Here is a 26,709-nt window from a genome sequence, read left to right on the forward strand (position 1 = left end):
CTGCAGAGCAGCTGGCCCCGTACCAGGAAAAAGTAAACAATTAATTACAGCCGTCAAGAAGTAACTAACGCCAGCGGGCTGTCATGATCTCAGCCCGCTCCCGAGGAGATGCCGGGAGCTGCAGCCAGCTCCGGCTCTGGGATCCTCCTGGATTAAGCGGGTGAAAGAAGGGGGGGCTGTGAGTTGATCTGTGGGGTCAGAGCAGTGTCCCTGTCTCCAGCCTGAAACTGTGCTGAGCCCCGTCACCCTGCCAGGGCCCCAGGCTGGCCTGGGGTCAGCCCCGGGGGGCCCCCAGCCCCGTGTCCGTGGCAATGAGGGCCCAAGGGAGGAGGCTCTGTGCAGGTCTGTGCCGGGGCATTCCTGGCAAAGGGGGGGACTCCATCACTCCCCACAGCCCTCCCCAGGTGGGCTCGCTCCCAGCCTGCATCCCTCAGGGTCAGCTTTCCCCCGCTCTGCATCAGTGCTGCAGCCTCGGCCAGCCCCCAGTCCTGCTCCTGCCTGGCCATCCATCCCTCCTTCACCGGCGTGCACCCAGATGCTGGCACTGCTCTGGGTGCGGCAGGTCGCTGCAGGCCGCTCGTGCTGCAGGGCTGGGAGGGCTCAGCCCCGTGCTGGCATCCTGCGGGCGCTGCCCCTGCCCCGGACCCTGCTGGAGCCCCCCGGCTGGGGGCTGCCTGGGGCCAGGATCACCCTGACCGGAGCTCTCGGTGTCCCTCGGGAGGTGTCGGTCTCCATCGGCACTGGGGTGCTGGGGCCCTGGGCAGCGCCCCGGGCCGAGGGAGGGGCGCGGTGTCCGCCCTGCTGCGCCAGCTGGGGGGGGACCCGCAGCCTCCGCGTGCCCCGGTTCCTCCCCCAGCCCTGGCTGAGCCAGGCAGAGCGCTGCCCGGGGAGGTGGCGTGTGGCTCTGCTACAGCTCCTTCCCCCTCCCTCGCCTCTGCCTGCCACCGCTCCCCTCCCCAAAAACCCGACAGGGGATAATGCCTCCTGAATACATGATGAAGTGAGTAGTCAGGCTGGGCTCCGCCGCTGCTGCTGGGAGTGAGTGAGCGTGTGAGTCTGTGCATTGAGGCATCTCTGCACTGCAGCCTCCTCCTACATCCAGCCAGAGAGAAAGAGAAAGGCACGGAGGGAAGGCGGCTTGTTGCAGCGCGAGGCGCCGGCCCCTGGCAAGAAGCAAATCCCTCGCAGCCGCCCGCGGCAGGACTGTAGCAGCCCCCGAGCGAGGCAGCAGGCAGCGGCGCCATGCTGAATAACCTGACGGACTGCGAGGACGGCGATGGGGGGGCAAGTCAAGGTAAGGGGCGGCCCGGGGGCCGGCGGCAGCGGCCGAGAGCGGGGCTGGGGCGGCCGCACCGGGCGCCGCGGGGGCTCGGCGGAGCCGCAGCGGCGGGGGCGCGGGCAGAGCCGGGCGCTGCGCGGGACCGCGGGGCTCGGGGAGGGGGCACCGGCGGCACCGGCCGCGACGGCGGCTGGCGGTCGGGGGTCCCACGACGCCGCGGCGGCGGGTCCGGGCGCTGCCGGCGGCGCGGGGCTGCGGGCGCTGCGGGCGCTGCGGGCGGTGCGGGCGCTCCCGCTCCGGCTCCCGCTGCCGATCGCGGCTGTGGCTCCCCGCGGCGGCGCCCCCGCGCAGAGCCGCCCCCCGCCGCCCGCCCGCCGCCCGGCCCCGCGCCCGCCGCTGCCGCAGTCCCGGGGAGCGGCGGCGCCGGACCGGGCTCGCCGCGGAGCCTCCTCCCGGGGCCGGGGCCGCTGCCCCCTCCCGGGCGGCCCCCGGCGGCGCTGCCCCGGTCCGCTCGGGCCGTGCGGCCGCAGGGACCCCTGCGACGGCCCCGCTCCGGCTGCCGCCCCCGGCCCTCCCCGCTGCCGCCCCCGGCCCTCCCTCCCCGTCCCCCGGTCCCGCCGCCGCCCCCCACCCCTGCCCACCCCCAGCCGCTCCCCCGCTCCGGCTGCCTTCCCCCAGCCCTCCCAGTGCCGCCCCCGGCCCTCGCCGCCCCCAGCCCCGCTGCCCCCAGCCCCGCTGCCCCCCCGCGGTCCCCGCCGCCCGGTGCCGCGCGGGGCCCCGCCGCTGTCCGCGGTGCTGAAGCTCCGCGCGGGGCCGCCCGGCCCGGCCGAGCCCGCCGCAGCCCCGGCGCAGTGCAGGCGGGCAGCGCCGCCGCGGGAGAGGGGCCGGGGCCGCAGCCCCCCGGGGCCGCCGGGCCCTGGCGTCCGCTGCGCCGCCGCCGCGCTTCGGCCCCAGAGCTGCGGCGGGGGGTCCCCGGCCCCGCGGGGACGTGTCCGGCCCCCGGCGCCCGGCAGCGGGAGCAGTGCTGCATCCTCCTTTGCGGGTGTCTGTGCCAGGCGCAGGAGCCGGCTGCACCCGGGCGAATGCAGCGACGTGCGCGGGGGCCCTGCGGTGCCTCCCTGACCCCCGGCGCCACCCCCACCGGGTCCCCTCGGGGTCTGTTGAAAGCCGCGGCCAGGAGGGCTGCGGGGGGCAGCCAGGTCGGGCACCTGCAGCGCAAGTCCCCGGCTGCCTGCGGCGGGGCTCTGGGCAGAGCAACGCGCAACGCTTTTGGCGTGCGTTCTGCCCCACGGCCTGACTCTGTGTAGTTGCTCGTTTATTCATGGCTCCACTCAAGGTCAGGGCTGGCAGGAGCCTTCTGGAGTCACCTTGCCCAGGTGGGGGGAGCCACACTGACCCGCTGGCCAAAGCCTTCCTCGGCTCCGACCCTCTTTGCCCTTTGCAGCACCAGGATCTATGCTGCCCATTACGCCTCCATCGTAGCAATGCTGGGATGCGTGGAGGCAGGCATTCCTGCCGTGCTGCTCACAGGCTGCGTTCCTGGGGTCTGGCAGAGAGGCTGGACACAGTGCCACTACAGATGGATAGTGCAGACTGTCCCTGGAGCTGGGCCTGGCTAGCTGCTGCCTTGTGGGGCTGCGGATGCAGGGCTGGAGGAGGCTCCGTGGGGCTGGGGAGTAGAGGAGGGTGCAGGGGAGAAGCACTGCAGGGCCCCCCTGTGCACCTGTGCCAGGGGCGGAGGATACCCTGGAGGCTGCTGCAGGGGGCTGTGACTCTCCTGCACCCTTCCAGGGGTCTCGCAGATCTCCATGCTCAGGGTCTGTCTGCTGGGGACGGTGGACACCCTAGCTGGGGGGTGGCAGAGCTGATGCCTGGCCAGCAGAGACACCCCCACTCTCACGGGCCTGCAGCAGCTGCTGACCTGCCAGTGACTCGCTGAGACCAGCAGAGGAGCTGCTGAAGAAGCCCTGGGTCCCCACTTATGCCCTTTCTGAGAAAAAGGCCACGCAGCAGCCCCTCTGCAGGTCCCTGCTCTGGACAGCCTGAGCGAGCTCTTCATGACAAGGGCTGGAAGGGCTCCAGTGCTGCCAGCCCAGCGAGAGCGGGGCCAGTAGCAGACCCTGTGGAGGGGATGGGGAGCAGGGGAGTGGGCAGGGCTGCTGCCTGCAGTGTCTGGGCTGGCTGCGTGCACTGCTCTGCTCTGGGTGTGGAAGGCACACTCTGCTCTGGAAAGCCTCCTCTGCTCTGGAGGCACCTGACTGTCTGGGGAGAGGAGACCCAGGGTGGGGAAGCTTTGCTGTAGCTTCAGTCCACGGCCATTCGTGGCAGGGCTCAGGCTACCGGAGAATCTGGGAAGCTGTTTAAATGCAGCCAGCCAAAGCGCCTGTGCTGGAAATCCTGAGCCTGCAGGGCCGGCTGATCAAAGAGAGGATAATCCCAGGTTTAGGAAGGAAGAGGATAGGTCTGAAGTAGCAGTTGGTCCAATATGGGTCAGGCAGTGAAAGAATCCAGCCCAAAAGGCTGCTCAGTGTGCTGGCCGCTGGAAGGGTAACGTGCAGCTGGGACGGGGGCGCGCATCACACCCCCTGCCGTGCTGCAGCTGGGCCCAGCGCCGCTGAGTGCACTGCCAGTGCCGCGCCAGCTGCCTGTGCTGCTGCCGGGCAGGGTGGTCTCTGCCTCGGCAGGGGACACGGGGGCTCCCTGTCCTCTCAGGGGTTCTCCCATGCTGGTGCCACCGGCAGATACCCTCACATGGGGGAGAAGAGAGCCTGGGTGGGAGCAAACAGGCTGCAGCCCTGTGCAGAGCTGCCAGCCACTGGCAGGGCCCCTTGGCCTTCCCCACCTGCCTTAAGGCACCCCTAGGCCTGCAGGCCAGTGCCAGGACCAGCGCACATGTGACCGAGTCCCCTGGGTGGCCAGAGGGTGACAGAACAGTGCTGTGGCCACCCCCGGCCAGGGTCTTCTGCGAAATGGCAGCAGCTGGGGCCATCAGCTGGGGGACACGTGCTTGCCCATGTGCTTGCCAGCCCGCAGGGTAGCACAGAAGTGCTGGCGTGACCCCGGGGCTGCTCCTTGCAGACAGCCCTGGGCAGAGTCCCAGGGAGCTGGAGGAGGCTGCTGCCAGCCACCGCCAGCGAATGCTCTGGCAAAAGTCAAGGTGCCCTGTGCTCCTGGGGGGGGCAGCCCCACGGCCTGGGCACCTTGAGCAAAGCAGGCAGGCATCGCCCTGCTCCTGCCCGGCTCCTGCTTCTGCTCCTGGGGCTGGGACCTGGCCAGAGCCTCCCGGAGCTGTGCCGAGCACCGGGCTCGAGGTGCCTCCTGCGGAGCTCGGCGCAGGGCCTGGCAGTGCTGCCCGGTGCCTGGCCGGTGCCCAGCCCTGCGGAGGGGCAGTGCGGGAGGAGACGGCGGCCAGGCCTGGGCTGGGGGTGCCAGCATCCAGCCAGGGCCCGGGTGCTGCCCTCGGCAGGAGCACGATCCTGGGCACAGGAGGGAGCGTGGGGCCAGGGCTGCCCCCGCAGCAACCCCCCTCGCCCTCTGCTCCCACCCAGCTAGGGGCTGCACCCACTGGTGCCACCGGGCAGGGCTCGCCATGCCCGCTGGCTGTGAGGGAGCCCAACTGGCCCTTGCAGGTTGCCGCAGGAGGGACAGGCTGGCTACAGTCCTGGCAGCAGCTCTGGTTAATTAGCCCTGGGGGGTTGGCTGCCTGGGCTCCCCCTACCCCCTGTTAGTGCTCAGTGACTGCGCCATGTAAAACGATTAGGGAGGATTTGGGATAAGGAATATGATGCTTCCCAACGCAATTTAGGGCTGAGTAAAAAGCCATGGGATAAATTATGGTTGGGCTACAGCCCTGCCTGAGCACTGGCCCATGGGGTGGCCGTGGGTGCACAGGGATGGTCCCATGGCCGCAGGGTCCCCTGCAGGCAGCGGGGCCGGGTTTGGGATGTCCCAGGCATGCAGGGCCAGTGGTAACCCCTGCCACAAGCAGGATTATGTGATAGCCACGCTGGGGCTGTGGTTCCCTGCCAGCAATCCAGCCGCGAGCCCTTCCAGCCGCCGCAGCAAATTAAAAGGCCGATTCATGTTGAGTGATCCCTGGGGAGGGGGGCGGCTCAACACCGGGATCGAAGCCTGGCACGGCTCAGCTCTGCTCCGCTGGAGCCGCCAGCCCGCAGCCTGGCTGCCCGGCCCTGCTGCTGCCCGGTGCTGCTTGTCCCCAGGCCATGCTGGGGCGATGGGGCCACGGCAGGCCCACGGACACCGGGGTCACCTGGCGGCCCGCGGCCGGGAGCTGTTAACCCTCAGCGCCACGGGCAAGGACTGGTTGCAGCGGTGGTGGTGAGGGGTGGGCGGCCCTGCCCGGGACAGGCTGCGGTGCCCCTGCCTGGCTCTGCGCAGCCCACAAATCCTCTGACAGCTGCTGGGGAGCGGCTGCACCAGCCCCTCTGCGGCAAAATGGTCTCCAGCAGGAGCGGGGAGCGCATCCGTCACCTGGGACCCCGCCGCTGTGGCACTTAACTCCTTCTAGTCTGCGGGGCCGGGGGGGCCCAGCCGTGCTCTGGGGACACCGGAGCTGTGCTGTGTGCGTCCCCAGGCCCCCCACCTCGCGCCACCCTGGGGCCTCTCCCAGCACTGGTCCTCCTGGTGGCACCACCAGGCAAGGGGCTCCTGTGCCCCGGGCCAGCCCCAGCAGCCTGGCTGGAGCCAGCGTGGGGCCACGGTCCCTCCGGTGCCGCCAGGGTGGCTCTGGGCTGTGGGGGCTGTGGGGCATTGCCCACCCAGGGGACCCTGGGTGCTGGCAGCAGCGGGTGTGAGGGGCGGCAGGAGCCTGGTCCCCAGAGCCTGGGCTCAGGTCCCTGCTCTGGTGTCGCTGGTATCCCGGGCAGGGGCCACGGTGCGGGGGGGCAGTGAGCGAGGTTTTGGGGTGCTGTGGTGGTGCCGGCAGGTCAGGGCAGTGCAGCGGCCTGGGCACCCCATGGTACGGCTGGGCTCCGTCACGTGGAGCCGGTCGGTGTTGGTCCCATGGGGCCAGGGCGGTTTGGGGCCGCGGGGCCCGGTCAATGTGCTCGGGGGGTGCCGAGGGACCGGGCGCGGTGCGGGGCGCGGTGCGGGGCGCGGTGCCGGGGTGCCGTGCGGGGCCGGCGTCCGGCCGGCTGCGACGTTACATAAGAAGAGCGGGAGCCGAGGCGGCCGTGGCTCGCTGTTGCCATGGAAACCAGCACGGTGATGTCGTCGGCTGGGTAGCGGGCGGCCAGGCAGGGCCCCGTGGGCTCCGTGCTCCCGGGGGGGTCCTGGGGCCTGCCTGGGCTGCCCGGACCCTGGGCCACCCCCACCCCCGCTGCCCCCCGCGGTCCCCTGGCAGCCGCCCGGACCCGGCCGTGGGAGCGGGGCTGCGTGGGGCTGCGTGGGGTGGGGGGGCTTGGACAGCCCCTGGCCCTGCACCCTCCGTGCCCCTCACTTGCGGGTGGGGGCCCCAGGGCCGGCCCGGCAGCATCCCTGTTCGCCTGGCATTTTTCTCTTCCCCGGCACGCTCCCCGGAGCCCATGGGTTTTGGCAGCGGGGAGCTGGGCGGCTGGCTGCCCGTGCACGCGGCTGTTACGTAACGCGCACTTCACTCGGTGCTTTTGGCAAAACCGGCCCAGAAAGGAGCGCGCTGCCCCGCGCTGACAGCCCCTCGTGCTTGGACACTGGGCAGGGGCCGCCCGCGGCTGCTTCCCTCCCTCCTCTGCGGCGTGGGACCAGGAGGGGCCCGCGGGAGGAGCCCGTGGGCTCCGGCCCTGCCGTGGGCGCTGCCGTCCCAGCTCCGCACCGGAGTGCGTGGACCAGCGGGAGCGCGCGGCTCGGCATCACCTGCAGCGCCGGCGGTTTCGCCCCCCAGCCGGCCAGGAGCAGTTGCAGGTGATGAATCACGACCGCACGCAGGCGAACCAGCTCCACAGATCCCCAGAATGAGTCAACTGTCTGGAGGCAAACAGTCTTCAAAGGACTGGTCTGCTCTAAACACGTGCGGGTCTGTCCTGGGGCTGCCGGTGCCGATGGTGGGTGCCTGTGTTGCCGAGCTCTGTCCCCACGCTGCCAGGTGCTGCTGGGCTCCGTGTTCGATGCCGGCGGAGGGCACAGCTCTTGCCCCGGCCCAGGCACGCCAAGCAGCTCAGTGACCCTGTCCCGTGGCGCAGTACGAGGCAGGCAGCACCACGGGTGCTGTAACACCAGGCTGCTCCACCGAGCGCTGGGTTCTTTGGCTTAGGGACATTTCCTAGCTCGGCTGCCCCATGCGCTGCCTCTCCAGCCCCAGCCCCTCTCTCTTCTCTGTTCAGTGGCTCTACCTCGTCTCAGAGAAATGCGCCACTCAAACGGCATCCATGCTAGCTGCCGCTTTATTTCCAGCCTGATTTATTTCTGCTGCTCTGCAGCTCTCTGCTGCTTTCTTTGCTATTAAGCCTGACTCTGGGTGTCTTCTGCGCGAGGTCATTAATGCAGCGAGCAGCGGCAGCCCTTTCCCAGCAGAGCAGCAGCTCTGCAGGCTCCAGGCGGCTCCGCTGCCCCGGGCAGAGCCACAGGGGCTGCCTCGGTGCTGGCCCCACCGGCTGCATCCCCACCTCACCTTGCAGCTGTGGCACCCAGCTCTTGTGGTGCGTATCGGGGAGCAGGGCCAGTGAGTTATTGCTGCTGGGCCTGTCCCGCAGGAGGGCCGGGCAGCCCGGTTCCCCCTGGATCCACACCTGTCGCTTTGCCCGGCGCTGGCACTGTGTGGATGCGCTCCAGTGAGCCCAGATGGTCAGGGCCACGCAGCTCTGGGGCCGGCAGCTCCTCCAGGGGCCGTGCTGGGACTGGGCACCACCGGCTCACCCCCACATTCTGTCTTTGTAGGCGATGGCAATCCCAAGGAGAGCAGTCCCTTCATCAACAGCACAGACCTGGAGAAGGGCAAAGAATACGATGGCAAGAACATGGCCCTCTTCGAGGTAGGGCGAGCGGGCAGCCAGGGCAGGACCAGATGGATGGGACCTGGGGAGGGGGCTGTGGGGCACCATGATGCCGCAGAGCACCTGGGAAGGGTCCCCCTGCTGCAGGGCAGGCAGCACCCAGGAGCCCTGGGGCGGGGGTGATGCAGCCCAGCCCTCAGGAGACACCTTGCCCACGGCGTGACTGGCCTGATGTGACCAGCGCCATGCCCCAGGGCAGCGCGCGGCCTGCAGCTGGTGGGGGCCGGGTGCCACAGGGATCGCAGCTCCACTGCTGAGGTGCACCGGGCGTGCAGAGCGGGGCAGGGCTCTGGGTGGTGTGGGACCCTGGGACTGCCATCACCTCTCAGGACACTGCTCTCTGCAGGAGGAGATGGACACCAGCCCGATGGTCTCGTCCCTGCTGAGCGGGCTGGCCAACTACACCAACCTGCCGCAGGGCAGCCGGGAGCACGAGGAGGCCGAGAACAATGATGGGGGCAAGAAGAAGCCGGTTCAGGTGAGGTGCACAGGGCTGTCGCTGCCCCTTTCTCCCGGCCTCTGCAGCCCTGGGCTGCAGCCCACCCCTGGGATGCCAGGTCCCTTGACCCCTGCAGGCGCTGCCATCCCAGCATCCCTGTCACTCCAGTCCCCATAAAGGGCTTTGCAGGAGAAGGACCCCTCGCTCCCTTAGTGGCTCTTGCCCAGCCATGCAGTGCAGATGCTCGCAGCCACGTTGTCCTGTGCTCCTCTTGCCTGCAGCAGCGTGCACGCATGGGTGCTGCCTGCTGAGCCCTGACTGCTCCTTGCTTCCTCCACAGGCTCCACGGATGGGCACTTTCATGGGCGTCTACCTGCCCTGTCTCCAGAACATCTTCGGGGTCATCCTGTTCCTGCGCCTCACCTGGGTGGTGGGGATTGCCGGCATCATGGAGTCCTTCTGCATGGTCTTCCTCTGCTGCTCCTGCGTGAGTGCTCCCCACAGCTCCTGCCCCTCGGTCTTATCCCGGGCACTCCCTCTGGGCCGGGGGTGTCTGTCCCCCTGGCAGCCAGGCTCTCCAGGATGCAGAAAGGAGCAACAGTGCTCGTGGCAGTGCTTGCTGCCTGCTCAGCCGGTGCTCCTGCCCCACTTAGCAAGGAGAAACTGCCCGGCTTCCCAGCGGAATTGGAAGCAGAACAGTGTTCGAATCATGACCCAGATTGCACCTGCAGAGTGGGTGGGATGTGGCAGCAGTGCCCACTGCCCTGGGACCTGCGTGCCCTGTTGCAGCCAGCCGCCCTGCCGGGAAAGCACCCGTCGTCTCTGCCCGCAGAGACCGCTCTGGGGCCCTGCTCTCTTGTTCCGCTTCCCCATCCCCTGCACGAGCAAGGAGGGAGCTCTGCCCGGTGCTGACACTGTTTCCTCCTGCAGACGATGCTGACAGCCATTTCCATGAGTGCGATTGCCACCAACGGCGTGGTGCCAGGTAGAGCAAAGGCCCTGTCTGTGCATACTCACGGCAAGGGGTTCCGGCTCCCTCCTGGGGTGGGCGCCTGCCGGGTCCTCTGGTCCCAGATGTGCCCAGCTGAGCTCTGGGGCTTCCCCATGCCACACACCCGCACTGGACGGCAGCTGTCACTGGTGGCCCTGACCCTCTGCCACCAGCCCCATGCGGGTTCCCCGGGGGGGGGGGGGTGTGTGTGAGCGCAGAGCTGGAGCCTCCGCCCCGTCCCCAGAGCTGCGAGGTGCAGATGGCAGCGGGAGCCGTCAGACGCGGCTCCTCCTCTGCCAGACTGCAGCGGCCGCGGGGGAGCCGCTTCCCCGAGCAGAGCCCGGGCAAGCAGCGGGAGGAGGATGAGTGCCAGGGTGCCGGGGTGCGGGGAACCCGCATCCGGGAGAGGTGGTGCTCGGGGCTGCTTCCCTGTGCGTCTGCTCGGCTGCACAGAGCCAGGAGCGGGCGAGCTGCACATGCCCTGCTGCTCCGCGGGGCTCAGCACGGTGCTGGCAGGGTGTAATTAAAGCTATTTATCATCCTGCCGCCGCGGCGGGGCCGTTGATCCCTGCTGCCCAGCTGTAAGGGCTCCTCTGGGAGGATGGAGCAGGGCATGGCCCGTGTCCCTGGGGCTCCAGCGCCTGTGTGGCTTTGCAGGGGACAGGTGTCCCCATGGCTGTCGCGCCCAGCTGCTGGGCTGCCAGGAATCGCTCTGCCAGTCTGGCCGTGCCAGGGCTTAGGACAGCTGAGCTGCTCCCTGCTGGAACGGTGTCCTGGGGATACTCAGGCCTCATCCTGCCCTGTGGGACCCTGGCCGAGCTGGGACTGCGCGTCAGGGTCTGGCCGGGGCCAACCTTCGCTCTCTCCGGCAGCGGGCGGCTCCTATTACATGATCTCACGCTCCCTGGGACCTGAGTTCGGTGGGGCCGTGGGGCTCTGCTTCTACCTGGGCACCACCTTTGCCGGCGCCATGTACATCCTAGGCACCATTGAAATCCTTCTGGTGAGTGCCGTGGTCCTTCCCACCACGCAGTGCTGAGGGTTCATGCCCTGGCAGTGTGGCTCTGCCCTTGCCTGCCCGTGCTGCTGGGCAGTGTGTCCATGTAGGAGGCCCAGGGGTGCTCCCCAGGCCCCCCGCGGGGCCCTTTGCCTGGCAGTGATGCCATGTCTTTCCTTCAGGCCTACATCTTCCCACCCATGGCCATCTTCAAGGCCGAGGATGCCAGCGGGGAGGCGGCAGCGATGCTCAACAACATGCGCGTCTATGGCACCTGCGTCCTGACCTGCATGGCCACCGTGGTGTTCGTGGGTGTCAAGTACGTCAACAAGTTTGCCCTGGTCTTCCTGGGCTGCGTCATCCTCTCCATCCTTGCCATCTATGCCGGTGTCATCAAGTCAGCCTTTGACCCACCGAGCTTCCCGTGAGTATGGTGTCCTGCGGGGCGGCGGGGCCAGGCTGGCGGCACGCTGCTGAGCACCCGCCACCCCCCAGGATCTGCCTGCTGGGCAACAGGACCCTCTCGCGCCACGGATTCGACCTCTGCACCAAGGTGGTCGTGGAGGGCAACGAGACGGTGGGCTCCAAGCTCTGGGAGCTCTTCTGCACCTCCCGCTTTCTCAACGCCACCTGCGACGAGTATTTCACCATGAACAACGTGACCGAGATTGAGGGCATCCCTGGTGCTGCCAGCGGCCTCATCCAAGGTGAGTGCACAGCGGGGACGGGGGCAGAGGGCGGGCATCGAGTGTGTGGGTGGCTGCCCCTTGGGCAGCTGCATGGAGCAGAAAGCCAGCCCTGGCCTAGGAGGTGACGGGCAGTGCGAGCGAGCCCTGCCGTGGGGATGCTCTTGCCCTGAGGTGCGGCCATGCCAGCAGTGGGAACGGCTGCACCGCAGGACCAAGCCAGGTGCCCTGAGCAGTCAGTGTGAGCCTGACAGTTCTGAATGACACTGAAAGGCTGGGGACGAATAAATCCTCCCTTTGTTTTCTCTTCGCCTTTGGAAGGCCTGATATTGACCCGAGGTTTAGCGAGGAGTGATTGCCCCTTGGGGGTACTGTGCTACTGCTGCTGGAGCACACGCGCTGGGGAGCAGGAGCTGCTCTGCAGCCGGGCCTGGAGGGCGGCCAGGGCACAGAAAACCTCGTGAATGCGCTGGGAGGAGCCACTTTTGACCTGTTTTTCTGGAGCTGCTGGTGCATTTCCCAGGTGCTCATGCTTCTCAGCTGGGTGCTGGAGGACGATGCTCCTTGCCACGGTCAGGGTGTTGGGCTGTCAGAGCTGCAGCCCTGGGGGGCTGCGGCTGCTGGGCCACAGTGAGGGGACCTGGTGCAGTGTATTTGCTGAGTGTTCAGGAGGCTGCTGGTGGCCTCCGCTGCTGCAACTGAATTGGGAGGTGCAGGGACAGGCTGTGCCCCAGGCTCTGGGTCCCTCCTTGCAGGGAGAAATGTGCCTTTCACGTGAGGACGGGCTGCGGTGGCAGCCGGCAAGGGCTGTGCCTCAGCGGGGGCTGCCAGACCCGTCTGTCACCTGGGGGCGGTCAGGGGACGTCTCGCTCCTGGGGAGGGATGTGCAGTGCCAGGTGCTTCGGGCTGGTCCTTGCAGCACCTGCACAGACCCCACGGGGCAGCCCCAGCACGATGCTGCAGTGAGGGCAGCCAGCCCCTGCCCAGCCGTGCCCACAGTGCTGGCTGCTTTCTGCTGCTCCAGTTTCTCGCCGCAATCTGTGGCCAAGGCAGCACACGCAGGGACACTAAGCCTGTTACATCAGCCCCACACTCATAATCCCATCAAAAACACTATCAAGTTGCTTTGACACGATCCACTTTCCTTAAACCTATGTTGATCAGCATTAATTATATTACCCTCTTAATTATTTGCTACTGGAATCCCATGTCAGCTGCTCCAGTATCTTGCAGGGACGCTGCCAGCAGCAGGACATACCTGCTGTGGTCGCTCGTTCGTGCTGCCAGCAGTGTCCCCGTGGCCCAGGTGTTGCTGAAATCCATCAGAGGCTGGGCACGTGCCATCCCCCACCAGCCGGACACCGGCAGCCCTGGCTGTGGCTGTGCTTGGCGAGGCTGGGCAGGGGACGTGCTGCTGGGCACCCCCGTGCTCTGTCCCTTCTGGGCGCAGGGCTCAAGGATGCAGCCGCATGCACGGGCAGCTCTCCAGCCACGTCCTCACGCTGGCTGCGCCGGTTGTGCCTCCTCACAGAGAACCTCTGGAGCTCCTACCTGACCAAGGGTGTGATTGTGGAGAAGCGGGGGCTGCCCTCCGTGAGCCCCCCTGACACGCCAGTGGACATGGACCAGCCCTACGTCTTCAGCGACATGACCTCCTACTTCACCCTGCTCGTGGGCATCTACTTCCCCTCGGTCACAGGTGGGTGCCGCCGGCTCCCAGCTCGCACGTGCTGCTGTGCCTGCTCCTGCAGAGCCCCACGTGTGCCGCCCGCTACCGCGGCCCCCGTGCCGGCGCGGGGGTGGATCACAGCCCGTCCTCCCACGCAGCTCCAGAGCCGGGTGCCTCGCTCCGCCATGCTGACGTACCCGTGGCGCCGGTATTTATAGCTCCCGGGGGAGGAGGAGCCCTCCCCTGCCCCAGTCCTGCTGCAGAGCCCGGTGGGATGCCCCGCAGGCTGTCCTGGCACCACACTTGCTGGAAGGGCCCAGCAGTGCTGGGGTCCTGGGGTCTGATGGCCCTGCGACACTGCCCAACGCACGGCCCCTGGTGCACTCCCGCCTGGTGCTCACTTGCTGGCATGGTGTGATTTTTCATGGATTTGTGTCACATCAATAATGCAGGCTGAGCCACAGGTAGCTGCATCCCCGCTGAGGGATCCTGCTCCACATGCAGCAGCAGCAGCCAGGCTGCGGGGACGCATCCGTGGGGCCGTGCTGGACCTGCTGGCACCGGCCTTGGCCCAGCCGTGGCAAGACCCTTTCCCTGCAGCCACTGACACTAACTCCCCTGCTTGAGCTAATTAAGGGCTAATGAAACAAGTCACATAAGTGGGTTTTGTGCCTAATCCTTCAGTGGCCTCAGACCGCGGGTCAGGTGGGAAAGTGCTGGTGGGACGTGGGGAACCTGCTCCGGTGCAGCCGTGTGCCCGTGCCATGCCCCGGCACACCGCCGAGCGGGAGTCCTGCTGTGCCGGTGCGCGGTGCAGGCTGTGCTGCTGGCCAGGACGTGCGGTGGTGCAGCTCCCCACCCCTGGCACGTTCCCCTCTCCCCAGGCATCATGGCTGGCTCCAACCGCTCCGGGGACCTGCGAGATGCGCAGAAGTCCATCCCCACAGGCACCATCCTGGCCATCGCCACCACCTCTGCGGTCTGTATCCTTCAGGGCTCGGCAGCACCGTGGGTCATGGGTGAGGCCCCGCAGGCTGTGGCTGCAGGGCAGAGACTGCTCTGGTTTGGGGTCTGGCAAGGTAGATGGGTCCCATTGCCCGTTCTGTTGTTGTGTGGGGCCGGGGACAGGCAGGGCGGGTGTGTGGGGCTCTGCATCTTCCAGGCTCTCCTTGACTGCCCGGCAGACATCAGCTCCGTCGTGCTCTTTGGGGCGTGCATCGAGGGTGTCGTCCTGCGCGACAAGTGAGTGTCCCTGGGCCGTGCGGGGCAGGCGTGGGGCAAGCCCAGAGGGACAGGCTGGGGACAGGGACAACTGCAGGGGGGCTTGTCAGGGAGCCACAGCTGGGACGACTGGGACTGGCACGGTGGCATTGTGGGACTGGCGGGAACAGTGTACGCAAAGGGGGGGGCACTAAGGCTGTGTGCCGTGTTGGGGCAGGCTCTTGGGGGTGCAAAGCTTGTAACAGGCTCTGGGAGCTCTTGTGTGCCTCTTCCCCCATGGTTTGCTGCTCACCCGCTGCCGGTCCCTCCCGCCCCGGGCTGCGTGCAGCACACTTGTTTGTCAACAGGCAGCGCTGCCCGCGCCACGACGCGTGTGTATGTAGGGCAGCCCAGCTCGCTGCGCATGGTGGGTGACACTTCTGGGTCGCCAGCACCAACACAAACTGGATCCAAGCTGCACGCAGCCTTAATTGGCCTCCTCCTGGCAGAGGGGATGGGAAGGCCCCATCCCACATCCCCCTGGGCTTCCCCCCCCCCAGCCACAGGCGAGGAGCTGGGATGGACCCCAGCCATCTGAGCCCCCACTGCCTGGCTCGCGCCCGACAGGAAGCAGCCAGGGCAGGGCCCCTCTCCGCTCCTGTCCTGTCCCATCCCGTCCCGTCCTGTCCCGTCCCATCCCATCCCGTCCCTCCCTGGCGGTGTCCCATGGTGGCCAGCCGGCCGCCGGGAGCTGGCCCTGCACCCACAGCACCACACCGACACTCTCAGGGCGAGGGCAGCTGGGGCTCGGCCAGGGCACGGAGCTGTGAGTGGTGCTGGTGCTCTGCAGGTTTGGTGAAGCTGTCAATGGGAACCTGGTGGTTGGCACGCTGGCATGGCCGTCCCCATGGGTCATTGTCATCGGCTCCTTCTTCTCCACATGTGGGGCTGGGCTGCAGAGCCTCACCGGAGCCCCCCGCCTCCTGCAAGCCATTTCCAGGGATGGGATTGTGCCCTTCCTCAGGGTAAGCGTCCCCAGACCCCGTGCAGCTGCTGGTCCGCAGCATCCCCTGCCCGTCCCCCTGGTGGCACTCCCGGGGCACCCGCGCTGTCCGCCCGGCACCGCTGCCAGCAGAGCAGCCCAGCAGCCTGCCCTCGTCCCGCGGGCACCAGCGCTGTGGCGACCGTGATGGGTTTGGACGCGACATGTCAGTGGGAGGAGAGTGCTGGGAAAGGTCAGGATCCCCCTCCCCCCTGCTGCTGTGCCGCTTAATATTTTTCTGCTCTCTGAAGACGCGTTTTCACAACCTCGTCTCTCCAAATCCAAACCGACAGCTCCCCCCAGGGAAGAGCAGGCTAATTTTAACTGTGCTCCTCCACCCTGCCAGCCATGTTCTGAGAATTCTCACAAGGACTGCAGCATGCGCCCTCCAATGTTCCCAGACACGCGTCTGCAGCCCCCCCCCCCAGACCCTTCCCTCAGCTGCTGCCTGCCCCTCTCCCCGCGCCCCCGCACCTGCAGGAGATGCGGCTGCCTGGCATCCTGGCGAGGGTCCCGGGGGCCGGGGCTGCTCTGCAGGGCTACTGGCTCTCAGGAACAGGACTGTACCCGTGCTGCTGGCCCTGTCACCACTTCCCTGTGGGACCTGCACCAGTTTGTGGAGCCTCTGGTACATGGGGGGGTCTGGCCCTGTGGGGCTGTGCCGAGGAGCCTCTGGATGGTGTGTGGGGACACTCCCTGTACCACTGGCCCCTGCTCCCCAGCTCCGTCACCGCCCCAAGAGCAGCTCGGCCAGGAGGTGCATGGCACCGGTACATCTGTGGCACAGTGAACCTGGGCCCCTTCCCAAGCTGGAGCTTGGCCTCCACCACCTGTGCTGGGGCCAGGCTGTGTGCTGCGTCCACGGGCTGCGCGGTGCTGCCTCCGCTGAGCCCCTAACGCTCTGCTCTCGTGCCCCACTCCCAGGTCTTCGGCCATGGCAAAGCCAACGGGGAGCCCACATGGGCTCTGCTGCTCACCGCCTGCATCTGTGAGATCGGGATCCTGATCGCTTCCCTGGACGAGGTGGCTCCTATCCTGTCCATGTAGGCAGCATGCTCTGTCCACACGCACCTTCAGCAAGGGGGCGGCTGGGCCTCGCACTCCATGCCCCAGCCGGGCAGGTTGCCCCTGCAGGTCTCTGCTGCTTGGGGAGGGCTGGGGCAAGCACACGGCCTCCCACAGCCCCTTAACCCCCAAAGAGGCTGCTCCGGGGGTGCACCACATTGGCTCTGGGTGTGGGGCCCCACTGGTTCCAGCACAGCTGGGGCGAAGCATCTCCCTGTGCACGTGGGCAGGGCCCCGGCCGGCTCCGGCTCCGTGGGGTTGGGGCGTGCAGCAGAGCCTGGCTGCACCCCGGGTCCAGCCCAGCCGCCCGGTGTGCCGGGCTCAGCCCCTTTCTCCCACAGGTTTTTCCTCATGTGCTACATGTTCGTCAACCTGGCCTGCGCGGTGCAGACGCTGCTGCGGACACCCAACTGGCGGCCACGCTTCCGCTACTACCACTGGTAAGCCGGGTGGGCGGCGGGAGTACGGCCGGTCCCAGCCCCACGCTGTGGGGCTCTGACGGCGTGGTGCCCTCTGCAGGACCCTCTCTTTCCTGGGCATGAGCCTGTGCCTGGCGCTGATGTTCATCTGCTCCTGGTACTACGCGCTGGTCGCCATGCTGATCGCTGGCCTCATTTACAAATACATCGAGTACCGCGGGTAAGGGCGGCTCAGGGGCTGGCAGATCCTGGCCAGTGCCACCCACCCTGCAGGAGGGTCTGCAGTACCCGGGGTCCTCAGCTCCGCACAACCCGCCTGCTCCCCCCGGGATGCTCCGGGTGCTGAGCGCCTCTTGCCTTGCTCCGTTGCTTGCGGGCTCCTGGTGCTGCCGCGGCGCAGGCGCCGGTGGCCGGAGCCACGAGCATTCCCTGACGCGCTGCCCTGTGCTGCAGGGCGGAGAAGGAGTGGGGTGACGGGATCCGGGGGCTGTCGCTGAGCGCTGCCCGCTACGCCCTGCTGCGGCTGGAGGAAGGGCCCCCCCACACCAAGAACTGGAGGTGAGGCCGCAGGGTGGAGGGGTGGCGGTGGCGTGGCGCGGGGCAGGGCGGCCGCAGGCGCTGACTGCAGGACCTTCCTTCCAGGCCCCAGCTGCTGGTTCTGGTCCGTGTGGATCAGGAGCAGAACGTGGTGCACCCACAGCTCCTGTCCTTCACTTCACAGCTCAAAGCAGGCAAGGGCCTCACCATTGTGGCCTCTGTGCTGGAAGGGACCTTCCTGGACAACCACCCGCAGGCGCAGAGAGCGGAGGAGGTGAGAGCTCGCCAGTCCCTCCCTGCGCCGACGCCTGCACTGGGGCTGGTGCCAGCTCCGTGCCATGGCCCCAGTGTCCCTGCAGACCACAGGGCATTTCTGCCCTTCTGCGGGGCTGCACTGGGAAAGCACTGGCACAGTGGGGGCAATGGAACCTCTGGGACACCTGCCCCACTCCCCAGGACACCTGGCACCAGTCAGGTGCTGGTCCTGGCTCCTGGCTGTCACTGCAGGGCTCGGCACAGCACCAACGGGGGGCTGCTGTGCTGCTGGGCTGAGCAGCCCCTCCGCTGTGGCCCCATGGCCCCAGCCCTGCTCACAGCCCTCGTGGCCGCAGCATCAGGCTGTGCAGAAAGGGAGCCTTTCACAGCCAGAGTGAGAGCCCCTCCTCCCCCCGCACCTCCGCACCAGCCAGGCGGCACATTAATGAGATTAAGCCCTCAGAAGCAAACAGTTTCTCTCCCATGCAGACATGTTATAATTTCTCTGAGTAAATAACTCTAATTGCTGCTCTGCCGCCCGTCAGAGCCCTGGCACGGGGACACCCTCAGCTCGGCACGGCACAGAGCCACGCGCCAGCTCTGCTTGCAGACGAGCCTCCTCTGTCCCAGCCCCAAGCTGCCGTCCTGCTGTGGGGCACCGCACCCCACAGCCCACACCCCACAGCCCGCTCCCCTCCAGCGCCCAGCCCTCTGCACCCCACCTGCCCCAAGGGCAGCCCCAGTCTGGTGGGTGCTGTGCACGGCGGGCGCCGTCTCAGGGCTGGGCTCCCACGGTCCCTGACGCCGTCTCTCCCGCTGCCAGTCCATCCGCCGCCTGATGGAAGCGGAGAAGGTGAAGGGCTTCTGCCAAGTGGTGATCTCCTCCAACCTGCGGGACGGCATGTCGCACCTCATCCAGTCCAGCGGGCTGGGCGGGCTGCAGCACAACACGGTGCTGGTGGGCTGGCCCCGCAGCTGGCGCCAGAAGGAGGACCACCAGACCTGGAGGAACTTCATCGGTAGGGCTGCGCGGAGACGGCAGGGTGCCCCCGCCTCCGGTCCCTGTCCCGGGCGTCGCTGGGGCGCAGCCATGAGCAGTCCCGGCTGATGTGGCCCTTCCCTTCCCCTCCCTCCCAGAGCTGGTGCGAGAGACCACGGCCGGGCACCTGGCCCTGCTGGTGGCCAAGAACGTCGCCATGTTCCCGGGCAACCAGGAGCGCTTCTCGGAGGGCCACATCGACGTCTGGTGGATTGTCCATGACGGCGGGATGCTCATGCTGCTGCCCTTCCTCCTGCGGCACCACAAGGTAGCTCTGCCCTGCGGATATGTAGCGGGTCTGGGGCCAGGGCCATACCCACCATGCCGTGCCCACACCTCCCTCCCGCCCTTCCTCCCTCACAGGTCTGGCGCAAGTGCAAGATGCGTATCTTCACGGTGGCACAGATGGATGACAACAGCATCCAGATGAAGAAGGACCTGACGACATTCCTGTACCACCTGCGCATCACAGCGGAGGTGGAGGTGGTGGAGATGGTGAGTGCTGGGCTGGGGGTATGCCATGGCCCAGGGTGCTGCGCCTGGCAGACCCTGCCACGGGGACCTGCAGCACCACGGAACTCTTGAGGCTGGGGGCACAGGGGCACACAGCATCATGGTCATGTGCAGAGCTGGGGAGGTAGGCAACCTCGCAAAGATGTGCAGCACCACAGGGACTCGCAGGTCCATGGGAACACACAGGGCCGGGGTGGGGAGCAGGGAGTGCTGCTGGCCAAGCCCCACAGTTTCTCCTGCTTCCCCATCCCACAGCATGAGAGCGACATCTCTGCCTACACCTATGAGAAGACGCTGGTGATGGAGCAGCGCTCCCAGATCCTCAAGCAAATGCACCTCACCAAGAACGAGCGGGAGCGGGAGGTGAGGCCGCAGGACAGCCTGGGTGGGAACTGGCTCCGTGGTGCCTGTGCCTGAGCTCCCCTCTGCGCGTGCTGGTTCTACGGGAGCTCCAGGCTGGGGCCTCCTCTCAAGCCATCTTCTGCCCTGCTCCCCACACTGACCCCCGTCCCGCACAGATCCAGAGCATCACGGACGAGTCTCGCGGCTCCATCCGACGCAAGAACCCAGCCAACACACGCCTGCGCCTGAGTGTCCCCGAGGAGCAGGTGGGCGACAGTGAGGAGAAGCCGGAGGAGGAGGTGAGGCGCCGTGCGAGGGGTCCTGGCCTGGCCACCAGCACTGGCCCCTGCCCACCATTCCCCTCTGTTCTGCTGCAGGTCCAGCTCATCCACGACAAAAACGCCACCACCTTCTCCAGCAGCTCCCAGTCCCCTGCTGATGAGGCAGAGACGGCCCCTGAGAAAGTGCATCTCACCTGGACCAAGGAGAAGACCGTGGCCGAGAAGAATAAGAGCAAGAGCCCCGTCAGCCCTGAGGGCATCAAGGACTTCTTCAATATGAAGCCGTATGGCCCCACATGCTGCTGCCCCGTCCCCCATGCACTTTGACCAGGCCCATGGGTGCAGGCAGGGGCTGGCTGTGCTGGCTCCATCCTTGCTCTGAGCCCCCATGTGCAGAGGGGTGGGCGGGAGGGGGAGGTCGGGGTCCCCATGCAGAGGCATCAGGAAGACGGGGTGCTGGGGGATTCTGGGGTGCGTGCCTGACACTCATTTCTTCTTCCTTTCTCTCTTTTCCCAACCCCATCGTGACCCTGGCAGAGAGTGGGAGAACCTGTAAGTATGTGGGGTTTTTTGGGGGCCAGGGTGGGGGAACCGGGAGCTGCTCACGGGCCCTGTGCCCAAGGGCGGCTCCGTGAGCCCACAGCGGCTGCTGGCGTCACGGCACAGCACGGCACGGCATGGCTTGGCTCAGCCCGGCGGTGCGGGGGCAGCAGCTGCCAGCCCTGAGCGTGGGCACTGCCGCCCCACGGGCATCCAGCCGGCCCCGTCGTGCTGCGGGCAGCTGCCCACAGCCTGGGCTCGGGTGCGCATGGATTCGCTCGTGCTGCCTGCTCCTGCTTCCCCCATGGCTCGGCCCGAGCTGGCAGAGCAGGCACACCGAGCGCAGCCCCGCAGCTCACAGCCACCGGTGTGGGCTTGGCACCACCAGTGGCCGTGCCAGGCAGGGCTTGGTGTGCCCGCAGCTCGTGCCGCAGCCTGGTCCCGTGCCCCGTGCCTGCCCCGTGGCCCCTTGGGGTCCTGCATGTGGCTGCTGTGCTCGACCCTGTGCCCACGTGTGCTGTCTCCCCAGGAACCAGTCCAACGTGAGGAGGATGCACACAGCTGTGAAGCTCAATGAAGTGATCGTCAAAAAGTCCCAGGATGCCAAACTGGTCCTGCTGAACATGCCAGGGCCGCCCCGCAACCGGAAAGGGGATGAAAACTGTATCCTTCCTACTGCCCCGGGGCTCAGGGCCTCTCTGCAGGGTGTGGGGGGCCGGGGACTGGGACTCCGGTGGGGCCGGAGCTCTTGTACTGTTCTGGTGCTTGAGCCCGGGCACTCCCGCGGCTCCTGCCTCTGCCTGAGCCCGACCGCATCAATGGCAGCAGCCTGCCTGCCTGGCGGGTGCGCTGTGTCTGTGGAGGGCGGCAGGCTCCCGGCGTTGCACCGCATGTGAGCGTGCTGGTTCATCGCGGGGGCGGCTGCCTGCTGCGAGGGGCTCAGACGTGGTCCCGGTCTCATGAAGCCAGCGCAGGCGTGCGCTCTGGCCCCAGCCCTGGCTCATGCACGACCCCACCAGCTCCAGCTCTGGTGCCGGGGTGTAGGTGCCGCAGGCTCGGCTCCCCGGGTGCAGGGCTGTCCCCGTGCTCCCGCTTGGCATTCCTCCTTGACAGCCACGCAGACATGGAGTTTCTGGAGGTGCTGACAGAGCACCTGGACCGAGTGCTTCTGGTGCGTGGTGGGGGTCGGGAAGTCATCACCATCTACTCCTGAAATACCGCGCAAGAGAGGTTTGTCCACACCCCAAGAGCCCCGCCACCCCCTGCACCGCGCTCCTGGAGGGGAGGAGGGAAGGCCTGATGGCAGCCGGTGCGCAAAAACTTCACCTGGCTTTAGCCGTGCCCTTGATCTCTCCATTCGAACTGCAGCACCAGATCTTCCGGGAGCATCCAGCACCAGAGCAGCTGTTCCTCATTGCAACGTCACAGCACTGCTGTCCTTGTTTATATATAAATATATACAGTGTACCGCGGACTGAGCACCGGAGCCCAGCGCTGCCGCCACCGCCGGCCCCAGCAGGGCCAGCCCCTGCTGCCAGCCCCCACGCTGCTCCTCACAGCCCCCCCAGCCGGGCAGGAGGGCAGCTGTGCCGAGATGGGCTCCAGGGCCCTCCTGTGCTGCTACCCCCCTGCGGAGCTTGGCTGGATGTGCCTGTGCCCTGTGACTGCCCGATGCCTGACGCTCACGCCCTGCCTCTCTGTGGAGGTGCTGGGAGAAGAGAGAGGCCACCAGCATGCTTTCCTCGCCGGATGCTCCTCTCCCCACCTCTGGCAGTGCCCGCTGGCCCTGGGAGGGCTGGGGCCCCTGACTGTGCTGGGCCTGGAGAGCCCCAACCGCTGCTGCCCATCTGGAGGCCATGGGCCATGCTCATGGAGAGGCACTCGAGATGGTTTGGAGGGGGCAGAGGGTGGGGGGCAGCCGAGGGGGTCGGGATGCCTGAGAGCTGCAATCCCACTGCAGCATGAGCTCTGGCCTGGGGTGGGTGGCGATGATCCTTGTCCCCCTCCCCGCTGACTCTGTCTCCTTCTGCCCTGGCTCTTGTGCTGCAGTCACTGCCTGGAGCCACAGTGTCTGCAGTGGAGCAGATGCCCCACTGTGCACGGCGTCAGTCGGAGCCGCTCGGGACTGCGAGGATGCCACCAACCCCAGGCACCTGTGCCTGCTCGTGGCCTGAGCACAGAACTCGTGCCACACTGAGGGCTCTGGGGGCTGTCTGGACCCCACACTGACCAGCCCACAGGTCCCCCATGTCCCGCTGCGTCTGCAGGGCTTCACCCTAGCCCCTAACCCTGGCCCCAGGCAGGCACAGGTGCTGCCGTGGGGCTCTAGGAAGCTTGGGATTTGCGGGTAGTTTTTAATATATGCAAAGTCTGTTTGACTGGTCTCAGCCCTGCTGCGGCAGCTTTTGCTGGGCCCTGCAGCATGGAGGTGGCTGTGGGGGCCCTGTGCCCCCCTGGCACTCGCGGCTGCGCTCCTGCTCCCCAGCGCCACGCTGGTGCTGGGGCAGTGCCGGGGGCAGAACCCAGAGCCCCTGGAGCCGCTGGCCAGGGTGGCATGGTCCGGAGCCCGTCCCCTCCCGCCGCAGCCCTGCAGCAGGCAGCAGGATGCGGTGGGACGGCGTGGGACACCCCTCAAACATGTCCTACCTTCGGCGGCAGCAGCTGCAGAGCCACCCCCGTCCCCCACAGCATCTCTCATGCCAGAGAAACTGAGGAGCTTTTAACAAATGTGAATGGTTCCAGGAACCACGCAGGAAGCGGTGCCGGGGGCAGCCATGGCGTGCCGTCATCCGGCCCCATGTACATAGTGTACATAATACAGTACGTGTATTTTTAAAGTGATCATATTTATGTTAATAGAACCAGATGAAGTCTATATATAGAGATCTATATCTATACTGAGAGATGCAGGGCTATGCTAGCACCAGGCTGTGGGGACGGAGGTGTGACAGGCTGCTCCTGCATGAAAAGGGCGCCCATCCACCGGCACCGAGTGCCCTGGGGTGGTGGTGAAGGCTGTCGCCTTCCCCAGCCACCAGCAGCCCCTGGGAACGGGCCAGGTTGCGAGTTCATTCTCTTCTCGATTTAGCTTCTTAAGAGTTTCAGGGAAAAGAAATTACAGACTTTTCTGAACTTGTTTCACAGCAGATTTGAGCTTCCACTCGAAGTGCAGCCTGCTAAGAGTTGCCCTCTCCTGGCAGTGCTGGCTGCTTTGTGTCAGCCTGGCCCTGCACAGCAGCACGTTGTCCCCTCCACGCGTGGTGGACAGTGAGGGTGACCCGGCCAGAGCTGAGCCCAGCGCTGGAGCTCTCCTCCTCCGTCCCCTCCAGACGGCCCCATCGCCTCCCCTCGCCCCGCGGCACCGTGCAGCCCGCAGCGTCCTGGCTGGCAGGGAGGGCGCAGGTCCTGTGCAGCGACCCCCTGGGCGGCTGGGCAGCAGTTGGCACCTGCTCCAGCCCCGCGGCCCTGGCAGCCAGCCCCGTGCTCGCCCACCCGTCCTACAGGCTGGGGCCAGCTGCAGCCCCCAGCTCCAGCCTCCCGGAGGGCAGGAAGCTCCCTCTGCACAGGACAACTCTGTCCCCTCTTCCTCTGCAGAGCTTCTCTACTCCTCCAGTTCCAGGCCAAAGCTATATGGGGCTGCTTGGATAGAAGAAGTTTTGGTTCATTCGTGCTCTTTTTTTGGCTTTTTTTTTTTTTTTTTTTTTTTTTTTTTTGCTTTAAGAGACTACTTGGACACACTCCCAGACCAAAACCAAGCCCCAGCTGCACATCTGTGCCTGTTTATACCTTGCTCCTACATTTCCATCACTCCCAAAGTGCCTCCCTTCTCTCCAGCAGCAGCCCCAGCCCCAGCCAGGCTTTCTGCCATGGTAGCTCAGCTAGCTGCACAGATGCAGCAGGCTGCATCACAGACTGGTGTGGAAGATAGATAATGCCAAGAGACTGGTTCCCTGCTGCCAGGGGAGCCCAGCATTTGCAGAAGAGGAAAGTCAGGCTGAGACGCAGTCTCAGCACAAAGGCTCTGGGCTGATGAGCAGAACAGACACACCGAGCAGTGCTCCTGGTCCTGCCACTGCCTCTGCCACTCGCTCAGAGCTTCTACAAGAGCAGGGGGCATCCACAGGTAAAAGGTTCCTTTTGCCTGGGGCAAGGGCAATCCCATGGGAAACAGGCTTTGCCAGGCTCTGCCCCTATACCACCATGCACAAGCTCATGTGCTGTTTTCAGCCTCCCCAAAGTATTTGAAGCACTTCTGCAGTACCAGAGGAGGCATGCACACCGACCTGCCCACTCATCTCATGTGCTAGCACCGCGCTTGTTTGGCCTACAATGCTTGCCAACGGCTCTGCCCCTGCGGAAGACGCCGCCCCTCCGCAGTCACCCTCTGGTCACAGCCGGGCTTTGCCCCCCAGCCCTGCGTGGCCGCCCAGCAACGAGCCTCAGCCAGCTCCCGCACACGGAGGCACCAGCGAGAGCCCGAGCGCAGAGGGGTTATGGCAGCAGCAGCCAGCGGCAGGAGCATCAGGGCCAGGCAGAGCTCTTCCTTTGGCTGCACCCGCGGGTTATCAGGGAAGAAATTCTCTGCTGAGCAGCGGTGACGCCAGGCCAGTGTGCTGCTTGGCAGGCGGGTTTGCTTCTTCGCTTCCCGGCAGCACCAAACGGGTCCCGCTCCCCTCTGCACTGTTTCAACCTCCCTTGGTAAAGCTGCAGTCCTGGCTCCTCCAGGGAGCCAAAAGGCGAGCTGTTTCCATCAGTCCCACTGAAACAAAGCATTTCCCTTCCTCATCCTCCAGCAAGAACAGGGCACAGCTCTTGGCACAGCCTGGGCTGCCTCAATCCCCTGCCAGGCAGCACTCGCTGCGGCAGGAAAGGTGCTGGTTTCCACGGTGAGTTCTCACTTGCCTTTGGTCTGGAGAGGGCCAGTTTTAGCAGACAGCACTGCATGTTAGTTTACAAACCCAGCCCTGCACGTTTGGCCTCTGTGAGTGTTCAGTTTCCCCAAGGAGCATCCTTCTGCTGTTCGCCATGGTGCAGACGATGTCCATGGCAGGAGCGTGAGCTCCCTGTCGGCACACGCGCAAGCACGAGGTGGTTTCTGCCCCGGGGGGCCCCGCACCCCCAGGCTGCCCCAGGCAGCCACTGTACGGGGCCGCAGCGAGGTGCAGGGGGGGGTCGGGACCCTCCTCTGTAGCAGGACTGAAACCGAGCAGAAGGCCCGGCAGGTCTGAGAGTTGCTGGTTACAACACTTTCTGTGCTACATGTGCAATATATTTGTTATGAATGTTATCACCCAGTCAGTTCATTCAATAATCTTTTAATCACTGTAGCTAGATGTTCTGCGTCCATTCAAGTGACTTTTATTCGAGTGCAATATTTCAATAGACATGTAGTGACCTAGTATGCTTTGTGTTTTAGAGAATCTGTGTGCAGAGCAATGCAATTAAGTTTAAAACCTTGTAAATAAAACAGGTTGCAAACCAAAAAAGAAAAAAGAAGAAAAAAAAAAAGAGTATTAGGCTTGCATTTAATTTCTGTGACTGTTTCAGTATTGTGCGTTAGGCCGCCTCAGTACAGACCCTGTGTTCTCTGTGCAGGTATTAATGGAGGAGTGGCTCCTCAGCTGTTGAATGCTCCCTGTTAATGCTTTACTGCTTTACCTGTATTCATTTTTCTAGACTCCTGTCTGCACAAAATGCAATAAATGATTTTATTACACCCTTCACTGCTTGCATGGGGTTTTCACTTGCTTGCAGGGTCTCCACAGCTACTTTGCACTTGGCTGCCTCCATTTCAATAACAAGGAGCAACCAACAACTGGAGCGTCAGATTGCACAGGAAGCAAAGCATGAGAGGAACGGCGTAAGTGCCACAGTTTATGGAATTGTAGAATATCTCAAGTTGGAACAGACCCCCCAGGATCACCAACTCCCACTCCTGGCTCCGCACAGGACCACCCAAAACCAGACCCCGTGTCTGAGCGCTGTCCAAACGCTCCTTGAACTCCGGCAGCTCGGTGCTGTCACCTGGGGAGCCTGTTCGGTGCCCGACCACCTCTGGGTGCAGAACTTTCCCCTGACACCCACCTGACCCTCCCCTGCCGCAGCTCCGTGCCGTTCCCTCGGGTCCTGTCCCTCTCTAACAGCTTTATGTCCTTGTCCCGGGGTGCACGCAGTGCTCGAGGCGAGGCCGAGCAGAGCAGGACCCCTTTCCTCGGCCGGCAGCCGTGCCGTTCCTGAAGCACCCAGGGGAGGACTGGCCCTCCTGGCTGCCAGGGTCAGCTCGCTGCCCGACAAAGCCCCCAGATCCCTTTCCGTGGGGCTGCTCTCCAGCCTCTCATCACCCCGTTTGTGGCACCCAGCAGAACCCCACTGATGACTGATTGATGATTTGATGCAACCCCATCTACTGTGACCCTTGGAGCCTGACCT

At 65.8% G+C, this 26,709-nt stretch overlaps 1 protein-coding gene across 2 annotated transcripts; it reads left to right on the top strand.

The window, feature by feature from the left end:
* Positions 1-837: 837 nt before the first annotated feature.
* SLC12A5 (solute carrier family 12 member 5) lies at positions 838-26,003 on the top strand. Of its 2 annotated transcripts, XM_040575568.1 has the most exons (27): positions 838-1,294; positions 8,150-8,244; positions 8,612-8,743; positions 9,045-9,191; positions 9,635-9,689; positions 10,568-10,698; positions 10,875-11,116; positions 11,188-11,399; positions 12,910-13,077; positions 13,932-14,030; positions 14,232-14,289; positions 15,098-15,272; positions 16,214-16,332; positions 16,696-16,794; positions 16,874-16,993; positions 17,227-17,331; positions 17,416-17,584; positions 18,389-18,584; positions 18,703-18,872; positions 18,968-19,099; positions 19,373-19,480; positions 19,636-19,758; positions 19,837-20,024; positions 20,278-20,292; positions 20,810-20,943; positions 21,402-21,510; positions 21,649-26,003. In XM_040575568.1, exons 1-26 carry the CDS (start codon positions 1,243-1,245, stop codon positions 21,491-21,493), a joined length of 3,336 nt encoding a protein of 1,111 aa, XP_040431502.1. In that variant the 5' UTR covers positions 838-1,242; the 3' UTR covers positions 21,494-21,510; positions 21,649-26,003. The 2 variants fall into 2 exon arrangements, with proteins under 2 accessions (XP_040431502.1, XP_040431501.1); XM_040575567.1 differs by having other exon boundaries at positions 21,402-26,003.
* The last annotated feature ends 706 nt before the right edge of the window (positions 26,004-26,709 follow it).

Source organism: Cygnus olor, chromosome 16, assembly GCF_009769625.2.
Source record: "Cygnus olor isolate bCygOlo1 chromosome 16, bCygOlo1.pri.v2, whole genome shotgun sequence".
Lineage (NCBI taxonomy): Eukaryota > Metazoa > Chordata > Aves > Anseriformes > Anatidae > Cygnus > Cygnus olor.